A 21,190-nucleotide genomic window follows, 5' to 3' on the forward strand; every position below is an offset into this window, starting at 1 on the left:
CAGGAAGGGAGGGAGTGGGAACTTCAATTTGCATTGCAAGCGTCACAGGTCCGTTTGTTTCTGCACCTCTTCATCCAAATGCGATGCATACAGTATTTCTTTAAAATAACTCAGTAGCCTTTTTACAGATTTACAAAAAAATGTCCTTTTACCCCTGAATAAAAAGCAAGCAACACAGAGATACCAAGAGCAAACTAAACCACAACAGAGAGGAACATTACATTTCAGGTCCTTGGTCAAAATAATCTGTGCGATGCCTGGAACAGTTGATGTGAGTCGACGTGTTGACACAGTGCTTTGAGTTTCTTTTCTGACACAATGTCATCAGCTGATCTGTAGCCTGCCAAACACGGCTCTGTAAGCCTTCAACTCGGGGAATCTGAAGGGAGCAGAAAAACCTTTATGATAGCGACACGCTCAAGTCTAAAGCTCATCTCTGGTAGCAAAAGCAAAGAGGAGCAGAGCCCAAAAGCACCCTCTGCATGCACTGCCTCTGCTGCAGGCTGCGCTCAGTAGAGAAAAAGGCTGGCGTTAAAGCTCGTCAGGGGAAACTAACTTGCTGCCTTTGATTGTGTGCTTTCAGCATCGCCGCTGCAGCAGGGTGTGCCTCCGGTTTTGGTCCCCGTGCAGCTGCTGGTTCCTGTGCCGTCACCACTGCTGGAGCCAGAAACACTCGGACCACACTGTCTCTTCCTGTTTAGTTCCTCCCATTTGGCCCTGTTTGCTTGGATCATGTCGAGCATGGGCTGAAGCTTAGGATTCAAGTTGACCAGAGTCTAAGGAGACGGAGAAAGAAGGGTAAACCTTGACAAATTCATATTGCATTTGTTTAAACGGACATTCAGATAAATAATTATTATAGAAATGTATGGCCTCTGGCAGTTTAATGCTAAACATGAATAAAAGTAGAACAAAGTCCAGCTAATATGTCTTTAGCCCTATGTTGATGTTAACTAAACCATCCCAACCATCACCAGAAAAGTTTCTGCAACTGGGTAGACAGATTTATCGGTCGGCCGATATATTGGGCTGTTATTTACCATTTTTTATACAGTATATCAGTATCGGTCAATATACCTCCTTAGTAAAGCTGATTTAAAGTTAAGCACATCATCGGGCAGCCCGGTGCTGCTGCAGAGTTACAGTTATAGGTATATTTTTGTTTCTGAATAACATCTTCACAATAAATACTCTAAAAAATTGTTTAAACTAAAACCTATTTTTATTTACCAGTTTTGAACATTTAATACTTGGTCAGTTAATTTATTTGTTTGATAAGTGTTAGTTGAATGTTTGATTTTAACACTGAGCAGTGCAGAAATGAAGATTTACCAGTAGCGTAAATTCAGTCAAAAACTGATTCCACTTCAGAAACTTTGTGCATCAACAGATGTTATTAGTAACATTTTAGCATGCAGATCAGATGGAATATGTCTAGATATTAGCCATGAAAATCGGCAGCACATCTCGCCTATCGGATGACCACGATTTCTATGTGTCGGTATCGGCAATTGAAAAACCATTATCAGTAGACCTCCACTGCCAACATAGTGGTAAAAATGATTTAAGCAAAACGTTTGATGTATTGCTAAATAACTTATCATATCCCTTTGTAGCATATTGTGTCACCTAATTTGATTTCAGATCATATACATTCAGGTCCATAAATATTGGGACATCGACACAATGCTAACATTTTTGGCTCTATACACCACCACAATGGATATCAAATGAAACGAACAAGATGTGCTTTAACTGCAGACTGTCAGCTTTTATTTGAGGGTATTTACATCCAAATCAGGTGAACGGTGTAGGAATTACAACAGTTTGCATATGTGCCTCCCACTTGTTAAGGGACCAAAAGTGATGGGACAGATTAAGAACCATAAATCAAACTTATACATTTCAATACTTGGTTGCAAATCCTTTGAAGTCAATTACAGCCTGAAGTCTGGAACACATAGACATCACCAGACGTTGGGTTTCATCCCTGGTGATGCTCCGCCAGGCCTCTACTGCAACAGTCTTCAGTTCCTGCTTGTTCCTGGGGCATTTTCCCTTCAGTTTTGTCTTCAGCAAGTGAAATGCATGCTCCATCGGATTCAGGTCAGGTGACTGACTTGGCCATTGTTAAACAGTCCACTTCTTTCCCTTCAAAAACTCTTTGGTTGCTTTTGCAGTTTGCTTTGGGTCATTGTCCATCTGCACTGTGAAGCACCGTCCAATGAGTTCTGAGGCATTTGGCTGAATATGAGCAGATAATATTGCCCGAAACACTTCAGAATTCACCGTGCTGCTTTTGTCAGCAGTCACATCATCAATAAATACAAGAAAACCAGTTCCACTGGCAGCCATACATGCCCACGCCATGACACTTCCAGCACCATGCTTCACTGATGAGGTGGTATGCTTAGGATCATGAGCAGTTCCTTTCCATCTCCATACTCTTCTCTTCCCATCACTCTGGTACAAGATGATCTTGGTCTCATCCATCCATAGGATGTTGTTCCAGAACTGTGAAGGCTTTTTTTTAGATGTTGTTTGGCAAACTCTAATCTGGCCTTCCTGTTTCTGGGGCTCACCAATGGTTTACATCTTGTGGTGAACTCTCTGTATTCACACTGGTGGAGTCTTCTCTTGGTTGTTGACTTTGACACAGATACACCTACTTCCTGGAGAGTGTTCTTGATCTGGCCAGCTGTTGTGAAGGGTGTTTTCTTCACCAGGGAAAGGATTCTTTGGTCATTCACCACAGTTGTTTTCCGTGGTCTTCCGGGTCTTTTGATGTTGCTGAGCTCACCGGTGCGTTCCTTCTTTTTGAGAACGTTCCAAACTGTTGTTTTGGCCATGCCTAATGTTTTTGCTATCTCTCTGATAGGTTTCTTTTGTTTTTTCAGCCTAATGATGGCTTGCTTCACTGATATGACAGCTCTTTGGATCTCATCTAGACAGTTAACAGCAACAGATTCCAAATGCAAATAGCACACTTGAAATGAACTCTGGACCTTTTATCTGCTCATTGTAATTGGGATAATGAGGGAATAACACACAACTGGTCATGGAACAGCTGAGAAGCCAATTGTCCCATTACTTTTGGTCCCTTAACAAGTGGGAGGCACCAATGCAAACTGTTGTAATTCCTACACCGTTCACTTGATTTGGATGTAATACCCTCAAATAAAAGCTGACCGTCTGCAGTTAAAGCACATCTTGTTCGTTTCATTTGATATCCATTGTGGTGATGTATAGAGCCAAAAATGTTAGCGTTGTGTCGATGTCCCAATATTTACGGACCTGACTGTATTGTATCGTATTGTAGCACATTGCATCACGTTATTGTAACAGACTGCATTTATTGTATTGTACTGCACCAAAATGTATCGTAATGTATCATGGCAGTGTAACATGAGTTCCATAGCCCAACATAGCATAACATCATAGCATGATACAGATTATCATATCGTAACATGAAATAACATAAGGTGACATCAAACACTGCATAACATTAACTTATTGGATGGTGTTGATTCTGATCACCAAATAAAAAACAAACATTTTCTAACAATCATCTGGGTTATTCAAAGTTAGCCATGTGGCTACATTTTGTTCTGAATACACAAGTGACTCTGCACATTAGTATGAAGTTTATTACCCCTCAAATTCACTTTACAGCCAAAACAAAAGAACAAACAAACAAATAAAAAGAGTAGACGGAACATCCCGTTACTAGAAAAAAAATGGCCACTTCAGGACTGCTTTCTTTAAATGGCTGTTAATTTAAGACACATGTGGGACTGAGATTAGCTGCTTTTGTCTGTTTTTTTCTGTCTTGAACTGGCAGAAGAAGCAAACCTGTCTCTGGTCATTTGATAAATTACCCACCAGACAAGTTACACGCTGTCTTTTCTGTTTGTTGTTTTTCCAAAGATGTCCTTATAATAACTCATACTTTTGTTGACTTTTTTCGTATGCAAATATAACATCTATACATAACCTACAAAGGACAGGACAAATATTTATTCTATTAAGTTTCACACCGCTTTTATCAGCTTAACCCTTATATTACCTTTAATTTTCTAATGTTTCTGGAGTTTGAGCACAAAACAATGCACATACAAAACTTCCTATAGAAATATTATATAATAATTCATATGTCCCAATTTTTTTACATGAATTTTATCCTTATCTTCAGCCCTAACAAAAGATAATAAACAATGAGTGTGTTTCTGAGATTTAATCCCTTTATTGCCAGGTTTATGATCAATACTAGAATTGTGAAAATATGAAAAAATAATCTATAAATGTTTTGTGTTTTATGTTCAGATTACTTTTTTGGGGGTTAAACTGTCCCAGCCTTGGAGTGTCACAAATAAGCATAAAAATTTTTTTTGCTCACTTTATAGTTTTGGTGTAATTTCATGTTTTCTGAAAAAGTCACAATTTTATTTTTGGTGCACAAAAAATGCAGACACAATACATCCTCATATAATATTTCATAACTCCCCATTTTTTACATGAATTTTGTCCTTGGCCTCAGTCCTCACAAAATATAATAAAATGTTTGTGCGTTCCTGAGATTTAACCCATTTATTTACCCCTTTATTGTCAGGTGCATGATCATAACCAGAAATGTAAACAAATGAAAAAAATTTAAAATTTTTGTGTGTTATGTCGAGATGATTTGTTTTATAGGTGAATTTTCAACACATTGGAGTGTCATAAATGGTCAAAAAAATGTTTTCATAGAATTTTTTTAATTTGAATGCAGCATTAGTTATTTCCCCGGTATACGTAAGAAAAATGCGCAATCTAGTGGAAAACATGAAAAACTCAAATTTGAGTCTGCAACTGCCCTGGGAGCCCAGACACACACACACACACACACACACACACACACACACACACACACACACACACACACACACACACACACACACACACACACACACACACACACACACACACACACTATATATATATATGATAATATTTAGGCTTACTAGAAAAAAAAAGATTTACATGTGAGTCAATGGCGCAAAAAATGCATTAAGGGCGGTAACGCTACAAAATGATTTCAGCGTTACATTAAATGGAGTAGGGGAATTTTTATTATTATTTTTTTTTTATACTTGCCCCAAAAATACACATTCTCCCCCAAAAAAAGGATACATTGCAGTAGCATATCCAAAATTAACCACAAAAATACATCTGTCTGCACAAAAAAATGCACTTAGGACATATAAGGATTAAGGACCTAAATATGAGGAGCCTGTTGTATAGATTTTGTTAGCAGAGTGGCGGTGGTTATGGTCAACCTAAAATAATTAACTCCTTCAACACCTCTACCTGAACTTAATAGGTTCACCAGGAAACCACTCTTTACTTATTATTTTTTTGTAAATGATCAGTAACTCTGAGTTTAACATGCACTCAACATTAAAATCCCCCTTCCCGGTATTTCCTAAATTAGCTTTTGACAGAAAATAGATGGAAAAATTGTTGATTCAGAAAAGTCTGACAGATATACGTCACACTGTCACCTAACTTCATGAATTCACTCGTCTTGACTCGTGATGGGGAAAGCTGTATTTGGTTTACTGTCCAGCAATCAGCAGAAAATGTCTCGACTAGCAGCAGCTAACTGTTAGCATTAGCAGCTCCACAACACAGAAGAACTTTGTCAGGCTTGTGTAATTTGTGAAGATAAAACATCAACGCTGCAGAGCAAACAGAGACTGTGGTGGAGTCATCTTGCTGTTTGACCAACAAAGTAACATATTAACAAGAGAGGAAGCTGTCAATCAACAACAATGTGCCCAGTACCCAGCATGCACTCTGGGAAGACCCACTGACACACAGTCAGCTTAGCGCACCCATAGGCATGAATACGTAGATGCCCCATTGGGTGCTGGAGAGCGCACAGCATAGCCGCCATATTGTTTGGGTTCCTTGCTCTCCAAACCCAACTGGAGTCAACGCAGAGTGACCAACTATGCCCGTTTTTTGTGCAGCCTACTGGTGCATTATTGAAAGCAGATCAAGTGGAGTTACTATTGACTTTTCCAGCCTGCCTAGGATTTTAATTTATTTTGTTTAATTATATTTTAATTATCACGCCAAACTATATGTCAGACTTTGTGAAAAAGCATAATAAAATGTGTTTTTTAGTTGGGTAAACAATGTCATCAGTAAAAAATACATGCACTGGGGCGAATGGGAACCCATCCAAGATGGCAGCCCATTGCTACGCCAGCTCCAATAGGCAGCACCAGTCCACAGACATGGGGTTCTGTGACTATGACCTAGCTCGAATGCTAACTCGACCTACATTAAATTAATGTCAGTCTGTAAACTCTAAGCTAACTGTGGAAAAGGAGAGGAACAAAAAGGACTTATCTTTTGTGTATTGGAGCTAAATGATTAGCGTAGCATTCTACCTTATACTACATCGGACTATTGTGTTAGCCTGTTGTAGCATTAGCAGGGATGTGCTACCATCATGAGTGCCAGATTCCTGCTGAGTGTAGATATTTCTTGAACACTGCAGATTTGATTAAAATTAGTTATCAGCTCCAGCAGAACCCGATGAAGGCTGAGGAGAGAATTCAGCAGTTAAAATCAGGTGTGTCTGCGTAGGAACGTATTAAAAACATGCATATGAATCAAGCATTTGGCCGATTCTGCCTGCCAATCAGAGGCTTCCCCTAATGGTAGGCGTGAATCTGAGTTGAACGAATCAGTCGGCAGTGGGTGTGTTGAAGTTCATCCCGAAGCTGGTCAAATTTCAAACCCTCCTCCTTCTCACATTGATGATGTCACACTACATACCCAAGCTTTAAGCTCCAAACCATGACATAGCCTCTACCTTGTTTTACATATGCCATTTATCGATCTTCCTTCTGACCTCCTCTGCACATTTTTAATCAATTTCAGACAAAAAATTGCCACAACTCTAATTTTTGTGTAGCTCAGAATCCCCAACCTCTTGTGCTGTTCCTCTTTAGAAATACTTTTCAGCTGCTGAGAGAATTTATGATGATTTTAACAGACACGAGAGGATTTTGGCTTTCAGTAGTAACATGAAGACTTTTACACAGTATATACTTTGTTGTGTAATAACATAAAGTACAATTAAAACATAAAACCAATAAATGTGCTGAAATTGAATGTGATTTATGATCATTCTCTACATTTTTAATCCAAGAAGAAGAAGAAGAAAACATCTTTTCTATAGCGCCTCTCAAGATAAATCACGAGGCGCTTCACAAAAACAAAAAATGTAAAAATATAAAAAAGAATTTAGAAAATGATTAAAAATATATTAAAATGAGCAAAAAATAGACAATTGTGATTATATATGTAAAGAAAGAGAGAGAGTGAATAGGAAAGAGGGAAATCAGTGGATCCTGAGGAAGGTGGAATAGGTGGGAGAGCAGAATAAAGAGAGAGTGGTGAAGAAGGTCACACAAAAGCCAGCCTGAACAGGTGAGTTTTCAGCTGCTTTTTAAAGGAGACCACTGAGTCCACTGATCTCAGGCTCAGGGGGAGAGAGTTCCAGAGTCTGGGGGCCACAGCAGCAAATGGTCTGTCACCTTTGGTCTTAAGCCTGGTGCATTGCACAACCAGTAGGCTTTGATCACTGGACCTCAGGGACCTGCTGGGGGTGTAGGGACTAAGAAGATCACCAATGTAAGATGGTGCTTGTCCATGTAAGGCCCTATAGACCAGAACCAGGATCTTAAAATGAACCCTGAAGTTGACTGGCAGCCAATGAAGCTGGATGAGAAGCGGGGTGATGTGGGTGTGCTTGGAGGTCTTGGTCAGAAGCCGAGCACAGGCATTCTGAACCACCTGTAGACGGTTCAGGGAGGTTCTGCTCAGACACGTGAAAAGAGAGTTACAGTAGTCTAAGCGTGAGGAGATGAAGGTGTGGAGAACTGTCTCAAGTTCAGAGTGAAACAGAATGGGACTCAGCTTAGCAATGTTCCTGAGATGGAAGAAGGAAGAGCGAACAAGAGAACTGACATGAGACTCCAGGGTGAGAGCTGGGTCAAAGGTCACGGCACGCCAAGATTCCTGACAGAAGGTTTGGTGTGAGAAGCAAGCTGACCAAGAGAGAATCTGACTTTGGGAACCAGCTTGTCTGGGGCACAGATGAGGACCTCTGTCTTATCTTCATTCAGCTGTAGAAAGCTCCCAGCCATCCAGGTTTTGACAGAAGTGTGTAACATCTGCAACTTACACATCTCATGGGGCTTAAAGAAGATGTACAGTTGGATGTCATCTGCGTAAAGATGGTAGGAGATTCCTTTGAAGGAGCTCAGGATGTGCTGAAGAGGAAGCAGATAGAGGAGGAAGAGCAGAGGCCCCAGCACAGATCCTTGTGGGACACCATGGCTAAGAGAGGTGGTGGAGGACCTAAACTTGGAGACGGCCACAGAAAAGGAACGCTCAGAAAGATAAGAGGAGAACCACTCCAGAGCAGTTCCTGATAGGCCTACCCAAAAAGGCAATGTCAGAAGCAATGACCTTCAGTGTTCACCAATCTCATATTTAAATATAAATGATTATTCCTTGAAGTAAAAACAGCAGTCACACACTTTTGAAGCACTCAAATACATAAGAGATGATTTTGCTTTATAAAATTTGAAAATGAAAAAAAAAAGTGGTCTGATTTGTTTATTCCTCCTGAGATGAAAACCAGATGCGATTTTGCAGAAAATGATTGAAGATTCACAAGGTTCACATGCAAGCTGACTAAATCTATTCTGCACTGAAAACTTTCCCAATTATTTATTATTTCTCTGGTCTTTTTTTGGACATTGTTAGCTGTTTGCACAAGATAATGATTACACTAGTGTCGACGGAGAGGAAAAACACAAAGGAGAAAAAAAAGAAGGCTGTCACATGTTTCGGGTAGATAGAGGGATGGTTATATAATCAGGGATTAATATTCCACAATGTTGGGCGCTACCAGCCGGGATAAGGAGATCAGTGAGATCAAGAACAAAATCTCCTCCACCCACGGACAAAAATCCTGCCGCCTCTGAACTTTCTCTGCTCACCCCCATCTTGCAGGTTTAATTGGCAGCAGCGTGATGGTGAGCTCCATATCCTCCAATACATCAGCCTTTTAGGTGAGAAAAGGCCCCTCACACACACATCTTTGATGCTTTTCTGTCTACACAACATGGACAGCAACAAGGATAAAACCCAGAGCCTGGTAAAGATTAGTCTGCTCTAACTTTTGACGCTCTGATCTTAGGATAATTCTGGAGCAACATAATCCACGGTCTGTTTTCTGCTCATAACAACTAACAGTAATGTGTTGCTGTGTAGTTTAACAGCTCAAAAGCATAGAAAATCACCCACTCTTGCAGAAATGAATGAGTTAGTTCAGCCTCAACAACTCCCCTTCTGTCTGACTCTAGTGAATTTAACTGATCTCCTCAGTAAGTCAGCCTTCTCATCCTCCTTCCTCGTCCCACACAAGAGGGAAGGAGCAGACTAATGTCATTCAGAAACACGTAGTGTTCTGCAGCACCCTCAAATATAACCACTGCCTCTATGTGTGATTGGTACCCTTGCTTAGCTGAGATCCCCAACAGTAAAATGAGATTTTGTGTGTTTTCAGCTAAAGTCATCCCTATTCACACATTGCTGAAAGGAACAACCTTGAATCTGCTTTAGAGCTTTCAATATAAAAAAAATAATACTTTTTCTGAGAAAAGTTTGAATGGCGGCAGTTTTATTGCTGGCGTCAGAGATGCTGCTGATGTCAGAGGAGGATCATGTGACACGGTGAAGGCCAGGGAGCCGTTCATCTTCTGGATCTTACCTTATACAGCGGCGAGCAGATCCCATCAATCCACTCCAGCTGAAGCCCCGGGAGCTCATCCTTCCTGTTGCGGTCAAAGATGGCCTAAAACACACACGACAAAATCACTATTTATTTCATTTTTACAGTCTGTTAAAGATTCAGTGAATTCTTATTTTCATGCTGACATTACACACATTTCCCGCTGTCACATCCTCTGAGGCTGTGCTTCAGAGATAGTTACCAGGCTGCAACTCAGAAGTTAATATTTCATTTCCAAACACCCACGCACACAAGAGCTAAAGGTTTGACACAAGCAAACGGACCTGAGGCAACTGAATAACTTATTTCCATGTGGCCTAACTCAGTTACTTAACCGTCATTAATTGCATCCAGTTTTCATCTTTTAGAGATCTGAAGCTCATGTGTAAAAAAAAAAAAACAACCTTCTATTGCAGCTCTGAGGAGAATATTTCAAAGGGAACACAATAAAACAATCTGTTAGGGCAGAATAATGAACAGAAAATCTGTTTAACATATATTTTTTCAGCATGGCAGCAGAGGGGTCGAGCTGACTGTGCGCGTTTCTCACGCTCGTGTTTCCTACGCAGCAGCAGAGGAGATATATCTTCGTTTTGGCACCATCAGCTCTCAGAGGGCGCAGAGGTGAGAGAAACTGCAACACGCACAAAAGCTGAGCTGGTTTGATTTACTCACGGAGGGCGTGAGCTTCAGCTCCAGCCGCTCTCTGTCACCTTGCTCGAAAAACTCACTCGTCACCAACTCGGCCACCTGAGAAGAGACAGTTTTATTTATTTATTTATTTATTATTCATTCCTTCAAATCATGCCTTTGTTCGCTAATTGCATTGGCAGTGTGTCACCTTGCGTGATATTTCCCAGGGTTTCGTGACGGCACCTAGATCACACGCCGTCATCATCATGGATCTGAGAAGAGGATGAGTTATTTTCGGATGTAGGTTTAAACCAACTTTTAGAGACAGGAATAAAGAAAGGAGAGAAGACGTCACCTGCACATGTCTCTGTGTCCCTTAACGTTCCAGTTGTATTCTCCATTTTTAACCAGCTCAAAAAAGGTATTTCTATTCCTGCAAGAAAGCAGGAAACACTTAATTGTGAATTACTTTTAATCCACAAGGGGGCGGTCTTACCTCAAACAAGCCAGCATGTGCAACCATGGTCCTGGAGGGTCACTATCCAGCAGGGTTCAGTAGCTTTCTGCTCAAACACACCTGATGTAATGGCTGTTGTACCTGATTTAAACCAGGTGTGTTGAAGCAGAGGACCCTCTAAAACATGCTGGACCCTCCAGGATCAGAGTCGGACCCTGTGGACGTCTCACTTGTTCTCAATAAGAACTTACTCAAAGTAAAGAGTGAGGTCCGTGGCCAGGATGGACTGTTTGAGCAGCTGCATGAGGTCGCTGTACTCTGTGGACGACAGGTTGGAGAAGATATTGTGACCCTGCAGAGACACAAAAGGCACATGTGGCACTTTTCCAGCAACAAACAAAGAGCTTTGAATCAAAAGACCTGCAAGCTCAGGATGAATAATTTATTATATTTAGCTTGTCCACCATTTACAACTTTTCTTTTCCCCTCTTGGTTTTATTTAAGATGTTAAACGAAAACATCTCCCAACATGTGGGCGTGGAATTATTAAAAAAGGAGTTCAGTCAGCTTAAAATAAAAAATTTTTAAATGAAAACATTCATCCGGGCTTTGATCACAGTTTGCCTTCAACACAAACTTTTGACTCCGAGGTAAATGGCTCCCCTGCTGGGTATACACACAACAGCCTCATTACTGGTGTTCTGGTCAAAAGTGTGTAAACAGATCCACCGCTCTGTCCCAGAAAATTATCTTTATAGAGGATTATAGTAAAAAAATTGATATTTGGGATCCAGTTCCAAGAAAGGGGAGCCACCTCTTTACAGCTATGATAAATTACTCATTTGGGGTAATTAAGCTGTGCGAATAATGATACTGATGTGATAATAATGTAATCATCCCTGAATGAAATTCAGTCTGTGTCCATATTCCCCAGAGTTAAATAAGTGGAAAAAGGCATTTTGTAGCCAGCTCAGTAATTCACCTGTTCAGGCAGTGTTTTGTTAGCTTTAGCTTAGCATAAACAATGTAAGGGAATGGTAATAGTTAGCATTTAATGTGAAAAAGTTAATGATCCTACTTTTTCTTGTTGACTTCACTACTCACTGCAAATAAAAATAAAAAGCAACAATGAGGAATTACAGGAGCCAATTTAGACTTGGGACTACGTATCGACAAAGTTCTGTGGAGAGAGCAGGAGTGAACGATGCTAGCTGGTTTAAACTTGTGTGCTAATATCATAACATTGTGCAGATTACTGTCATGAACCAGAAAATTAAAATAGTATTGGTCAGTTAGTGGTTTTGAGCCAGTTCCGACCCAGAAACCAGCTTCCCTGGCCCGCTAGGCTTTTTAAAAGCTCCCCATCCTCTTTTGGAGCTGAGTGCTGGCACTAATCTGGGCTCTAGTAGCCCGCAAATAATTTTCAAAACTCCACCACAATGATCTGGAGGATAGGAGGCATGTTGAACTCCCATCACATCGCTGAGATTGTAATCCTCCGGTCTGAAGAGCATACCACAAACGACCATCTTTTCAGCTGCACAAAACACACCAGGAACGGAAGAGTGCCGCTCATTCTCTTATTGGGAAACTTGATGTCCGGACCTGCAGGAGTTTGTGCGTCATCTACAAACAAAAGTTCACCATTTCTAAGAAAAATGAACACAATGCAAAACTAGTGAACACACACACTTAACTCCACAACACCACCTGTCTACCTGAAAACTACCTACTCTCCACACTGAGCTTCTGGCAGGACTAGCTCTGCTGAAAAGGGCAATTTTTTACTAACAAAAATGAGCCGTTGTTTATTGTAAAACAAAATACCCACAATAAGCAATTCAAATTGTATTTTTGGACAGAATTTTAAAGAAAATTAAAATGAAATTTAACCTGTAATTTGCTTTTTTACTTTTCGATCAAGCACCCGCAAATAATTTGACGTTTTTAATTTTTGTTAGATTTTTTTAGTTAATTCGATTAAAGTGGTTAAAATGTTGAAATGTGTTGAAAAGTTCTTAAAGTGAATATGAAATTCTCTCTAAGCTCTTCAAATCCAAAAAAAAAATAGTCTCCAACATTTTAACTTATTTCCAGGAAAACGTTGCACAACCCTTTGTGCCGAACTAAAACTGCATTCATAAAAAAATATCGTGGAGTTAGGAAACCTCCACCTTTCATGTTTCTACCTGCTTTTGGATGCCACTCGTTGCACTCAAAGCACAAAAGCAAATGTAAACTAAACTCATGGCTCAGATCTATAAAACTGGTGCAGCAGCATAAAGAAACAAACTAAACAAAAGCTCCAAGCCAGAGAAAGCGAACATCTTACCTATTTTTTTTAATGTTGCCACCATGGCACTTCTAAATCTTTCATCACCAGCTCACGGTGAACCATTGACATATATATATATATATATATATATATATATATATATGGGGAACTGAGATTGATCATTTTAAAACTGCCTTTCATCTGCGTGTCACAGATCCAAACCTGCACAACGCCACATTTATCTGCTGCAAGTTCTGTTTTACAGCAAGCATAACAAATCCGAATGTTTTCCAGAAGAATATTTATAATTAGACTAATTGGATCTGTGCAGGGATGCAGCTCTAAATAAGTCAGCACATCTCACTTGATCATTAAAGCAGGTTTTTGACTCAGCAGGTGTTAAACATTCATTCAGCTCTCATAGAAATGACCAGAGCAGTTTTTAAACAAATCAGCTGAGTTTTCTCCCAACACACCTTTCTTCAGCTCCCATGAAATATTGAACGTCAGCAGCGACACAAACGACATCTCTCATTCTCCGTAACAGATGTGTGTGTGAGGGGGGGGTATCCGTGAGTGATGTTTAAAAGTGTACTCTGACGACTCACGTAGGTAGATCTGCTGACTGAATCATCAACCGTCTCTCTTCCTCGAATTAGCCCCACTATTCATTTGTATGCTAATTAACTGGGGACAACAGCAGCTCCACCGACAGACACCAACATGACATCCAGAGCAAACATTTGTCAGCTTACTGTGCTGTCAGCACCCTGATAATGAAGCTACTGGATCCCCCCCCCCCCCCCGCAAAGACTCATTTTAGCTGCTCCCTCGAAACGCCTCCAATTACAACTTCACCACACCCATTCACCTGGTAAAACGTCTCTCTCAACCAATCACCACTGAATCTATCACCTCTGTGATTACATTGATTTGAGGGCAGCGTGAGTTATTTGTTTAGAAGAAGAAGAAGGAAATATCATTTCTATAGCGTTTCACAAGATAAAAATCACGAGGTGCTTCACAAAAACAAAAACAAAAAAGTAAAAATATAAAAAAGCATTTAGAAAATGTTTAAAAATATATTAAAATGAGTAAAAATAGACAATTGGGATTTAAAAGAAAAATGTTAAGAAAGAGAAAGAGAGAGAGTGAATAGGAAAGAGGGAAATCAGTGGATCCTGAGGAAGGTGGAACAGGTGGGGAGAGCAGAATAAAGAGAGGGGATGATGGTCATACAAAAGCCAGTTTGAACAAGTGCTCAAGTGTTGCACTCACACCGAAGAAACACACGGATGCCAGTGAACACACACTCATTCGTGTTTGAGGGGTAAGCTGATCACTGTTTGGATAAAAAAAATGCTTTTTTGAATTCCGTCACATTTGTCAGCATTAGGAGTTTACAGTAGAAACAGCGATCTCAAAGTTCTGCTGCATTTTTCTTTTCTTTTCCTTCCACGCTGCTTCACCAGCACCTGGTCTACTTTTACAACGGCCGGTTGTTTCGCGATGTCAATACAATTTCTTACTAAATTACAACCAACTCAGCACGGGTTAAGCACAAGTCCGCCCAGCAACTCTAGCAGGTGTTGTGTTTTGAACCGTTAGGGTACTGATATACTGAGATGTAGTGCAGAGGAAGAATGGGAGAATTCAGGATTTATTTCGTGCATGACTGTTTTTCTCTTTAATGGCCCAATCCCAATACTCACACTTCCACCCTTGTGCCCTTCAACTGCACGTTCCCGGCGAGGAGAGCGAGTGCGCATTGTCCCAATTTTCAAGTGGACATGCCCCTTTTGCGCCCTTGATCTGCACTTCGCCCAAGTCCACATCGATGCAGACTTTGGGCAAGGGTATTACCCACAATTCATTGCTGTGTGAGAATTTTGAGAATAAGGTGAAGCAATGGCTCAGTGCCTTTTCTGAAAATATGTATTTTTAACTGAAAGAAGTTAATTCTAGGACAATTAATGATATTTATTCAAGCACTGAATGTTTTAGACTAAGATGTTATGTGGACAGCAATGAATTTAAAATTATTTAAATCATTTTTTGTTTGAAAGTTGTTCATAAAGATTTTTCAAAAGTAGCACAAACAGCGACCGGCATCCCAGCATGCGTCGCACTTAATAAAGCATTGCGTCCTGTTCCAATTTGGCACACTTGTGTACTATGCACTAGAAGCCTCACTGCGCCTCCTCTATGTGCACTTTACAGAAATACGTAGGGTGCAGTGTGAGTATTGGGATTGGGACAATGAAGTTTCATGTGGATAAAGTAAATGCTCCCTGCTTTCTTTACCTACTACAAAACACAGGGCCATTTCTGAATATGTGCCCCACTTCAGGTACTCAGTTGGTCTCTGAAATGGCCCATGGGAGGGTCCTTTTGGGTCGGCCTGGTGAAAAGGAAACACAAATACCGCAAAGTTCTGGTAAAATTGCCTGGAAGTTCCAGTAATGGAAATGGGTGAAATGATGTGATTCTTTTGGCTTTCCTTTTGCATTACAAGATAAATGTTTAGATTTTAAGACTGGAAGTGTTCCATGCAGAACCAAATTTATATTCATTAAATGTAAAATTTGAAACTGTGCAAATGTTGGCATCAAACTCTGTTTCTCCAAACTGAGGTTGTTCAAAAAGCAAGTTCATAACAGGTAAAACCTTCAGAAGCGCCTGAGGATCACAAACCGCTCTTTTTGTGCCGCTGCGTTTGTTTCTGGAGTTTGAAAAGGCAGCGAGGATGTTGTCAGCAGGTGTTGTGGGTTGAGACGCGTCCCCTTTTATATAACATCAACACAACGGCGGCAGCAACACATCAAGTCAAACACTATTGTTAGTTGAGCACCAAGCTTGTCACTAATACAAATGTGTGAAAACGCCATGCAACACAATTCAGGAGACCGGTTCTGACCTGACTTCTATCCACAGCAGTCATCTGAAGGCTGTTCACACTGCCACTGCTGTGAAATGCTACATGCATGTGCACATGTAACACACTCATAGATGTTAGTTCATTTAATATGTGCAGTCAGCCAAAAGTAATGCAGTCTTATGCAACAGTTGGGCAACAAATGCCTTGAAGTTTCATTAGTTTCTATGGATTCACTTGTTGTGCCGTTTTGGCTGAAGGGGCAATTTTCAAACATCTGTTTTCTCCCAGAGTGACAGAGGTCGTAGGCTCTGCTGCCAGCGGCGTTTGTAATCATATAACGCAAAATTGTGCTGAACAACTACAACATGCAATGCCAGACGTTAGCAGAAACGAAACGGTATAGCTGCATTGCAGCAGATATTAGAGCATAACACACCTCGCTCTGCAGGATCATAACAGCGTGGTTGAAGTGGTGGTGCTCCAGTGTAGCAGAGGTCCCATAAAGCAGAGCGAGGGCTGAACCCGTCCTGCACACACACACACGCACGCACGCACGCACACACACACACACACACACACACACACACACACACACACACACACACACACACACACACACACACACACACACACATTAGGATTAAGACAAGAGAGGAAAAGTATAATCGATTTTTTAGCCCAAGCTGAGGAACAAAGTCTTCTCTAAGAGTCGCCTGTAACTCCCCCACTAGTTCGCTCTGTTTCCAATTTATGGCTCAATAATAAAAGAAGCCTGAGACTCACAACTTAAGCTGCAGCTGAAACAAAGAAAAAGGGTTCAAACGCTAATTTTTGTCAGCAATTTTACAACACACCCTCAAGTAACACAACAGCCGTGTCCTAAAAGGGACACATTAGACATTTAGAAGTGTTTTCATGTGTAAAAGAAAAAAATAATTTCTAGTTTACTTGTTTTAAAATGGCTTACTGAATCGTCTCTACTTGGAGAAATAGTGCTTTCAATCTTGACCATAGTTACTAGTCATCATTTACAAAGCTTTGCTTCCACTGTAGAACATTTCTGGGAGGGAGGAAGGAGACAGGGAAAATACCATGGCTAGTGCCTTTAGAAACTTTGCTAAGACGTCAGCATACCATGATTGTTTCAGCAGCGAGCAATGTCATCGATCAGAACCAAAAGGTGACCACAGACATCGATGACATTAAAAGTTTGATTCTGTCAAAATAATAATTTAAGACATTCACGAGATGGGAAGAGTGGCAGTTTGACGTAAAAAGTGGCGCTGATTTTAAAACAAAGTGAACGTTGCTTATTTTATTTTCCTTCCATTTTTACAATTTCCAGTTGTTTGGTGACGTCCGTTGATGCAAAACTGTCTCTGTCAGTCTCTCTTTCTCAAAACAGCGGCTGTTCAGGAAGCTCTCTTCCTGTTTCTCATCGTCAAAGTTTCAGGATGTTTCTTTGTCTAAATTAGAAAACTTTACATAAACATAAAGTTTAATTGTACACACTTTGACAACGATGCACTGGATAGTTTTTGAAAATGTTTAATTAATTTTTCTGTGTAATTAAAGGTGGTTGAATGCCATTATTTTGACTGAATCAATTTGTATTTTTCAATGGAAAACTTTGCTCTTAGATTCAGTTCAACAATCTCTGTAATGGAAGAAATGCGTAGAGTGAATTTGACCTGATACACTAATGAGCCGACACCATCTACAGCCTCTTGATTGAGCGGAGTCTTACATAAGCCTTAAACAACTTCCCCCTTGACTTTTGCTGATCTGAGCTGGACTACTGCAGGCTGCTGCATCTGGGAAAACACACTATGGGAAGTGTGTAAGCAGCAGCTTGTTTATGTGTGTTTTGCAGCATTTGAAGAATTAAACTCACTTGGCCTGAAAGGCATTGTTGGTGCCCCTGTGGTCCAGGTCGTGGCACACACAACCTACGATGAGAGCTAAGATCTCCAGCTCTGTCAGCGTCTCTTGGAAACCCGCTGTCTGATGGACACACACACACACACACACACACACACACACACACACACACACACACACACACACACACATGCATATACACTCTGCATTATTCAATGAAGCTGTATTGAATAAAAATGGAAAAGCAGCAGCAGCAGCATCATTTTGGGGGGAGGCATTTTCCTAAAATGCCAGTGGGACTGCAGCAGCTTTAGCCACACATCCAGACTCATGGCTCAGCTGAGTGTTCTGGAGACCACGTGCTGAGTGAGTCACTGTGGGTCGTTGCAGGGAAAGCAGCAACAGCAAGACCCTCAGCTTACTCATTAAACCCCACGGCAGAAGAATGGAGGGGCCCAGAACCGCTTACACACTTCTATTTTATTCCACCTGCCAATAATCAATTCAGATGGGACATTAATGCTGAACCACTGTACTGTTAGCGTAAGAGTGTGTGTGTAGGAGCGTGTCGCCCCAAGGACTCCATAAAGTAAAGGAGCCATGCTAAATAATTCTCATGGGATTTCTATCCAAACAGAACTCACTGTTTGTGCACTTAATGAAACAATGACTCACAATTTAAATCTCAGCGATTAAATCTCAGGTGTTGAATGGAAGTTCTAATAAAGATAATATGAATATTTTAATACTCTGGAGCACTGGCTGATCCTTCAGCGGCCTGGACTGCATCGGCTTGTTAAACTGAGACTCGTGCACTCTCTCTCTTCTTACGTTCCTTTGTTAATGTCATTAAACAGATATAAACAGTTTGTTTTGTTCATAGGAAATGAAATATGGATAGAAATGTTCAATTTTTGTACATTTTGATCCAAAATAAATGCAACAGTTCTAAAGAAAGAATGAAATCAAGTTAAAGAATAGAATGCATAAAAACGATTGCGTTTATTTTTACTTTTAAATGAAAAAGTGATGTATAATAAACCATAATTCGACTCCATCAGCAGCACAACTCAGAGCTGAATAATAACTTTAAAAATTTAGGAAAATAATGGAATTTTCCAGATGAATATTTTCAAATACAATAATTCTTAAAAAATTATAAAACTGTAGAAGAAGTTGGACTCAAACATATAATTTACGGTCTCAAAATGTATTAAAATTATAACCAAACTTTTTAAAGATCAGCTTTACTCATATTTTTATTACATTTGCAGTGGCCTCTAGTAGGAATGAAAGCCTTGTAAGTCATTCTCTGGGGAATAAAAGCTCTGGTGCGCCAGTTTGAGGACATAGAATCAGCTGGAGGGGAAAGTAGCTTCAGACGACAGGATTTTGAGTCTTATGCCATTCATGCACTAACATTGGCTCCACTCTACTCCGCTCCACCCGCCCCAGCCTGGTCGCATTCGTTCCACACTGCCTTAGGAATTTGGACGTGATTGAGGACATGGGCAGCAGTGTGTGTGTGTGTGTGTGTGTGTGCGCGCGCGTGCATGCTCCTCACAGCAGTGAGAGACAGAGAAAGACAGTTTCAGTCAGAGGCTCGTTAACTCCACAGAATCCAGACTAATAATGAATTGCACATTCGGGAAGCCCCCATAAGCTGATTCTATCCGCCAATCAAAGGCTCCCACGTAACAGTGCTCGTGATTTGGAGCCGACCAATCAGTCAGCAGTGGGCGTGTTGGACCAATTTGGCTCCAGGCATACCGCCTCGGGAAGAGGGCTGAAAAGGCACCCGGTTGAGCGTGGGAAAATCCAAGGCTACCCAAATGAGAACACTCAAAACCCAGTCCAGGCGGAGTGGAGCAGATGCTAGTGAGTAATTGCCATTATTTCCTGATATTTAACCTCTGATTGGCTAACAGCAACAAAACTCTACCACTGACTCTGATTGGAGTTGCTCATGTTAATGGTTAGCTTCTACTGGTCGAGACATTCTCTGCTGTTTCCTGGATGCTAAAACAAAAACAGCCTATCCTGTCGAAAATCAAGATGGGTGAGTCCATGAATGCTAAGTGACAGTGTGATGTAGATCTGTCAGGATTTTCTGAACCAAGCGTTTTTTCGCTTACTTTCTATCAGAAGCTAAAGCAGGTGATAGGGGTACATGCTCTTTAAAGGTGTGGTTGACTGAAATAACATTTTTAAATGTATTTTTTTTCTGATTATAATCGGTCACTCAGAGGTTTTTCATGCAGGCTGAACATGAAAAAAGTCTCCAACACCTATCTCCTGCATTTGCTTCTGATAGAAAATAGACAGTGAAACTCTAGGATTAGAAAAGCCTGACAGATCTATGTTACCTTGTGAAACGGCATTCATGGACTCACCAACCTTAACTCACAACGGGGAAGGTTGCTGTTGTTTTAATGTCTGGTAATCAGCAGCAGATGTCTGAGCTAGGTTAAGCTAACCGTTAGCATTAGCAACTTCAATTCACATCAGAAGTCCTCCAGGCTTGTGTTATTGGGGGAGCTAAAAACATCAACGTTGCAAGTCCGAGATGAAGTCGCGTTGCTATTATCCAATCCAGGGCGAGATGTCCAAATATCAGGAAAAAAGACTACAAATTCTACCGTCTGTAACTCAGCTGTGTATCGCAGACATGGTGGTCTGCTGAGACAGGGGTTTGTAGGCTCTGTTGTGCCCTGAGTACTACCTGCAAGGCATTAATTCCTTCTAGAGACCTCCAGGTATTAACTCATTCACTGCCAACGACAACTAAAGTCGTCATTTGCATTATTTTTACTGTGTGGGCATCAGAACAAGCCCCCGTGCCGAGAGAACAAACATCTCAGCTCTAAAGCCGATCTTCATCCGCATACGTCACACATCACATGATCAGGAAGCAGAAAATCCATGTGTTAGGAGATCGTTTTGGGGCGTTTCTGTAAAACAAAGTGAGGCGTGAACCGGAAAAGCGTCTGCTGATCACAATTCGACAACGGATTATGAAAGAACGGATAACGCTCGAAACATGCTGATTCTTCCTGATATAAGAGGTGAGTCTCCTCTTTGTTTTGGTTGTTTTGGCGTCGACATCATCCTAGCGCGCAATGTTCTGTGACTCTTAAAAAAACAGTAAAAACGGCAAGAAACGCTGGCAGCGAAGGCCTTTAGCAATCAGGAAACGGCTGGCAGCGA

At 40.8% G+C, this 21,190-nt stretch overlaps 1 protein-coding gene across 1 annotated transcript in view; it reads right to left on the reverse strand.

Moving 5' to 3' along the window:
- Nucleotides 1–232: 232 nt before the first annotated feature.
- The window catches only part of pde11a (phosphodiesterase 11a), a 54,010-nt gene continuing 33,052 nt past the window's right edge, over nucleotides 233–21,190 (reverse strand). The window contains exons 13-21 of the mRNA XM_015966448.3: nucleotides 17,997–18,106; nucleotides 16,539–16,629; nucleotides 11,201–11,301; nucleotides 10,848–10,925; nucleotides 10,701–10,764; nucleotides 10,535–10,609; nucleotides 9,839–9,922; nucleotides 557–776; nucleotides 233–379 (exon numbers count right to left, since the gene is read on the reverse strand). Of these exons, the coding sequence (XP_015821934.1) occupies nucleotides 366–379; nucleotides 557–776; nucleotides 9,839–9,922; nucleotides 10,535–10,609; nucleotides 10,701–10,764; nucleotides 10,848–10,925; nucleotides 11,201–11,301; nucleotides 16,539–16,629; nucleotides 17,997–18,106 (837 nt within the window). The 3' untranslated portion in view covers nucleotides 233–365. The remainder of the gene's footprint in view (nucleotides 380–556; nucleotides 777–9,838; nucleotides 9,923–10,534; nucleotides 10,610–10,700; nucleotides 10,765–10,847; nucleotides 10,926–11,200; nucleotides 11,302–16,538; nucleotides 16,630–17,996; nucleotides 18,107–21,190) is intronic.

The sequence above is a fragment of the Nothobranchius furzeri genome, chromosome 14 (genome assembly GCF_043380555.1).
Source record: "Nothobranchius furzeri strain GRZ-AD chromosome 14, NfurGRZ-RIMD1, whole genome shotgun sequence".
Lineage (NCBI taxonomy): Eukaryota > Metazoa > Chordata > Actinopteri > Cyprinodontiformes > Nothobranchiidae > Nothobranchius > Nothobranchius furzeri.